Source organism: Urtica dioica, chromosome 3 (assembly GCF_054948205.1).
Source record: "Urtica dioica subsp. dioica isolate 48M chromosome 3, U.dioica_male_clone48M_v1_H2, whole genome shotgun sequence".
In the NCBI taxonomy this organism is placed as follows: domain Eukaryota; kingdom Viridiplantae; phylum Streptophyta; class Magnoliopsida; order Rosales; family Urticaceae; genus Urtica; species Urtica dioica.
The window spans coordinates 50,452,525-50,456,592 of NC_142758.1; the positions used below are offsets into that span (position 1 = coordinate 50,452,525).

The 4,068-nt window shown below is 30.8% G+C and overlaps 1 protein-coding gene across 1 annotated transcript; it reads left to right on the forward strand.

The window, feature by feature from the left end:
* Positions 1 to 345: 345 nt before the first annotated feature.
* On the forward strand, positions 346 to 2,233 carry JAZ10 (jasmonate-zim-domain protein 10). Its single transcript, XM_089608193.1, has 6 exons — positions 346 to 635; positions 735 to 828; positions 932 to 1,004; positions 1,093 to 1,195; positions 1,287 to 1,344; positions 1,732 to 2,233. The coding sequence occupies exons 1-6, from the start codon at positions 524 to 526 to the stop codon at positions 1,769 to 1,771; spliced, it is 480 nt and encodes a 159-aa protein (XP_089464319.1). The 5' UTR covers positions 346 to 523; the 3' UTR covers positions 1,772 to 2,233.
* Positions 2,234 to 4,068: the final 1,835 nt, after the last annotated feature.

The window sequence follows — 4,068 nt, forward strand, 5'->3', positions numbered from 1 at the left end:
CAATTTCATCTTTGAAATTTTTTTGACGTATAAATTATTGACAAATGATATTCAGATCGAAGCAATTTTAGATGATATAAAAAATGTTCAAACGCACGATATGAAGCTGTTATGGAATTAAAAAAAGAGTGTGTTTTTTATATAAGAAAAACATAAATGAATTAGAAAAAAAGGAGGGAAGAAATGAGTTGTAGTTGTAGCAGTTGGACTTTTAGCTGTGAGTGAGGGACGTAGACCTCGTGGAAGTCGTGTGGGCTTTTAAATATAAAAATATTCAAATGCAGAGAAGAGTCGGTCAAGTATAAAATAGTAATATAAAGCTTCCCTTTTATTTATATATTATTATATGCATCTTCTCGTTACTATCTCCCTGCCCTTCTTCTTCATCATATCATATGAATCTCGTGCCCTTTCCAATTCCAATACTCTCTCTCTCTCTCTCTCTCTCTCTCTCTCTATTAAATCTTCTTCACATATCTGAAACTCTGTCTCTCTCTTAAACTAATCTCATTCAATCCAAATCATGGCGTCCAGAGGAAGCGTAGAGCTGGATTTCATGGGAATCGAGAAAGACTCGTCTTCTTCAAACAAGTCTCAGTTCCAGAAATTTCTTCACCGCCAACGAAGCTTTCGAGGTAATAGCTCACATCTCTATTTCTTTTCCTTTTTTTTTTTTTGTCACTCCATCCATTGATTGTAGTTTCTAAACTTTTTATTGACGTCAATAAATAAAGGAATCCAACAAGCTATCTCGAAGATCAAACCAGAGATTCTAAGATCGGTGATCGCCTCCAACGAATCAGCTCCGATTCCAACTCCAAATGCGAGGTTTGTTACTTTTTTTTCTTTCGCTTCTTTTTTCTATTTACTTATATTATTATTCATATGAAAGAACATAAATAAGTTCAATACTCTGTTTGGGTTCGGGCAGTGAGAACGACGCGACTCCATTGACGATCTTCTACAACGGAAGTGTATGCGTTTTCAATGTCCCTCGCGATAAGGTTAGTATTAGTTTAATCTAAATCCTTAGTTATTTGAATTTGTTGATTGTGATTTATCTTAATCAAGCAACGGTCAAAACGTGAACAGGCTGAGAGTATTCTGAAGATTGCGGTGCAAGGAAGCGGTGCTGAACTGAAACACCCAAACACGCCCATAACCAAACCAACACTTATCGATCCTCTCAGCGGAGGTCAGAAATGTAATTTCAGTTGGATAAACCAAACATACTGTCACATGAGCGAGTAAATTAAATGGCGTTTTTTGTTTAAATGTTTTCACAGATCTGCCGATCGCGCGTAGAAAGTCACTGAAGAGATTTTTAGAGAAGCGCAAAGAGAGGTAACTAATAAATTTTCTGAACCAAAATTACTGTACCTCTCTCTGTTTCAACTTCATGTATGAAATATTTTTAAATAAAATTAAGCACGTGGGTGTGGGTAGATATTTATACAAGTTTTTCATCTATTGCCCTTCTATAATTTTTTCACTTTTTTTTATAACTTAAAAAATAAAAGCTAGTTCTTATTTGGAAATGTTTGGGGATTCTCATTTTCAAAACAGTTATTTAATGTCATTTTCCCTTTATATTTTGTTCTCAAATTTGTCCTATCATCTTGAAATGTAAATACAAGAACATATGTTTGAAGGACATTGAAAAGTATAGGTTTCAAAGTCGAGGAATTAAATTTTTTTTTACTAAAAATAGGGCGTTTTTATATGAAACAGGTTGACAGCAGTGTCACCATATGAGTGCAGCGACAATTAAAGACGCGTTTTGAGAAGATGACTTGTCTCACTGTCAACGACTTTCCACATATATTCTCAGCACAAACTCGATTACAATACAATATAATATATAATACTTAGGGAATTATTTAGTTCATAATTCATACGTATGCTATGTATACGTGGTCACGACTCACGTATATAATTATATATCATATTTTTCTCGGTTACTTTTTTAGAAAAGGGGCTACTGAAGGAAGGAAGCAAAGCATTTTGCTTTTTTTTTTTACCCTTTTTTTGTAATCGAGAATATATGTTGGAAAATATGATCTCTTTATTGTGTATGAGACGATGATATTGTAACTTTTGATTCCTAGGATTAATTTTATTTGACGATGATATTGTAACTCAAGAGTATGGTCTCTTAATTTTTGTTGTTGTTTAACAGCTATTTTTATTCCTAACGATATTCCTAATTAGTATTATCATATTATTATTCTTATTTATTTTTTTCATGTTAAGATTGCAGTTTAGAGAACTATAATAAAATAGCCGCCATTGACTAATGAAGAGAAATAATTTTTAAATGTGTACAAATATTCACAATCTATTAGTTCGAGACTTAGAGTCTATCTATTCAACTTGAAATTATACAAGTTTTAATGGAATCATAATAAATACTGGTAAGAAGTTTCATATATTATTTACATTATTAATAACATGTACACTCTTACGTTTTGCGAATCAAAATATCCTTTTTTTTATCTGATAATTCACACTGTGAATAACGTGTACATTCAGGTCATAATTTTAGCATACTATATAGCTTAGTTTAGTTTAAGTGAAATTTTAGTTATTCTGCCGAATCCAGGTTCAAGGGATTATTTTTTTATTTTATGAATCGTCATATTTACGTGTATGATTTGTTATTTAGTCAACGTTTGATAAATAACAAATTTCTGTAAATAATAGTGTCAATAATCATAAATAGCAAATATTTGGCTATTTATCAAACATTGGTCAAATAGCAATATGAAAGAATAAATATAGGTAGTTTATTTGTTTTTTAAATACTTCTTTATCCACAAATTAACATACTGAATAACAAAACAGAAACTGTGAATCTAAGGTAAAGTTTAGATTATTACTTAGCTTTTTGCCTAGTTTACAGTATAATTGAAGCTTTACCTTTTTCTTAATTAAAGCCAGGTTTGTAGTTAATATTTAGTAAAGCTACCAACTTCTCCAAATTTATTTTCTTAATTAGTCACATGTTTTTATATTTTTATGCGCCGAGTTTCCTGGAAGCTACCTTTAATTTTTGGTGGTAACCTTGATATAATATTCCGTAAATTTTGTCCGGAAAGTCAGCTATAGATAATAACGCATTTGGATACGTAATTAATATATTATATAATATGTACTATTATATCACGTGAATGGAAAACGTGCACGCTTTTATTGGTATGAGTCGTGACACCATGCCTACCTAGCTACGCAATTTAATCCTTCCTTCCTATCCTACCTCCTACTTATACTTTTTTATTATTCTTTTTTTTTTCTTTTTTTTTTCCTCTAATTTGTAACACGGTTTCTCTTATTTATTTTTAACTTTGTCGATTTGTCTAGATCTTATTTGAAAATGTAGATTTCGAACTGAAGAAAAGAAAAGTAAAGTAAAGTCAATGACACGGACAAACTTTAGGTAAATAGCTAAACTATACCTCCGCCGAACACGTTTTAAAATGTTTTATTTTATTTTAATCTTTAAAAACTTAAAATAGAACGGTTTAGGTTTTAAGTCAATAGATCTCTGGAAGGTCTGACCAAATTCACTGAAACAGGTTGGGTTTGGGCTAGGCTGACTCGGGTGTTTGTTGTGCAACGTGAATTATATTTTGTTCCCTAAATAGAATAGAATCGATTCTTGTTGCTTTGCTTATATAATATAATTATATAACGTGGTTAATAGTCAGAATGAAGATTCGTTCCCTGTAAGAGATTTTTACTCGTTTTACAAATAAATAAATAAAAAAACAAAAAAATAAAAAAAGAGATTTTTACTCATTTGATTGTCATTTAAATTACCTTTTCAGTAATATAAATAAAAATGGTCCTCTGACGTAAAATGCATTAAGTGTAGGAAGTAAAATGAACAAAACAATATAAATTCACACATGTGAATTAATTAGCTACAGTTAAACTCTTCACACACTCGTAACAGTACCACTAATTACTAGCATCTTTGGATTAAAATTACTAGCGTGGAAATGAACAATAAAATATTAGTCTAGATGATCAATCGTAACATAGAAATAATAAAAGTCTACGCCAAGA

Excerpts from the sequence above, each read along its gene's own strand:
- JAZ10 (XM_089608193.1), top strand. The coding sequence starts at position 524 with ATGGCGTCCAGAGGAAGCGTAGAGCTGGATTTCATGGGAATCGAGAAA. Across the intron at positions 1,005-1,092 it reads TCAATGTCCCTCGCGATAAG|GCTGAGAGTATTCTGAAGAT; the intron begins GTTAGTATTAGT and ends AAACGTGAACAG. Across the intron at positions 1,196-1,286 it reads TATCGATCCTCTCAGCGGAG|ATCTGCCGATCGCGCGTAGA; the intron begins GTCAGAAATGTA and ends ATGTTTTCACAG.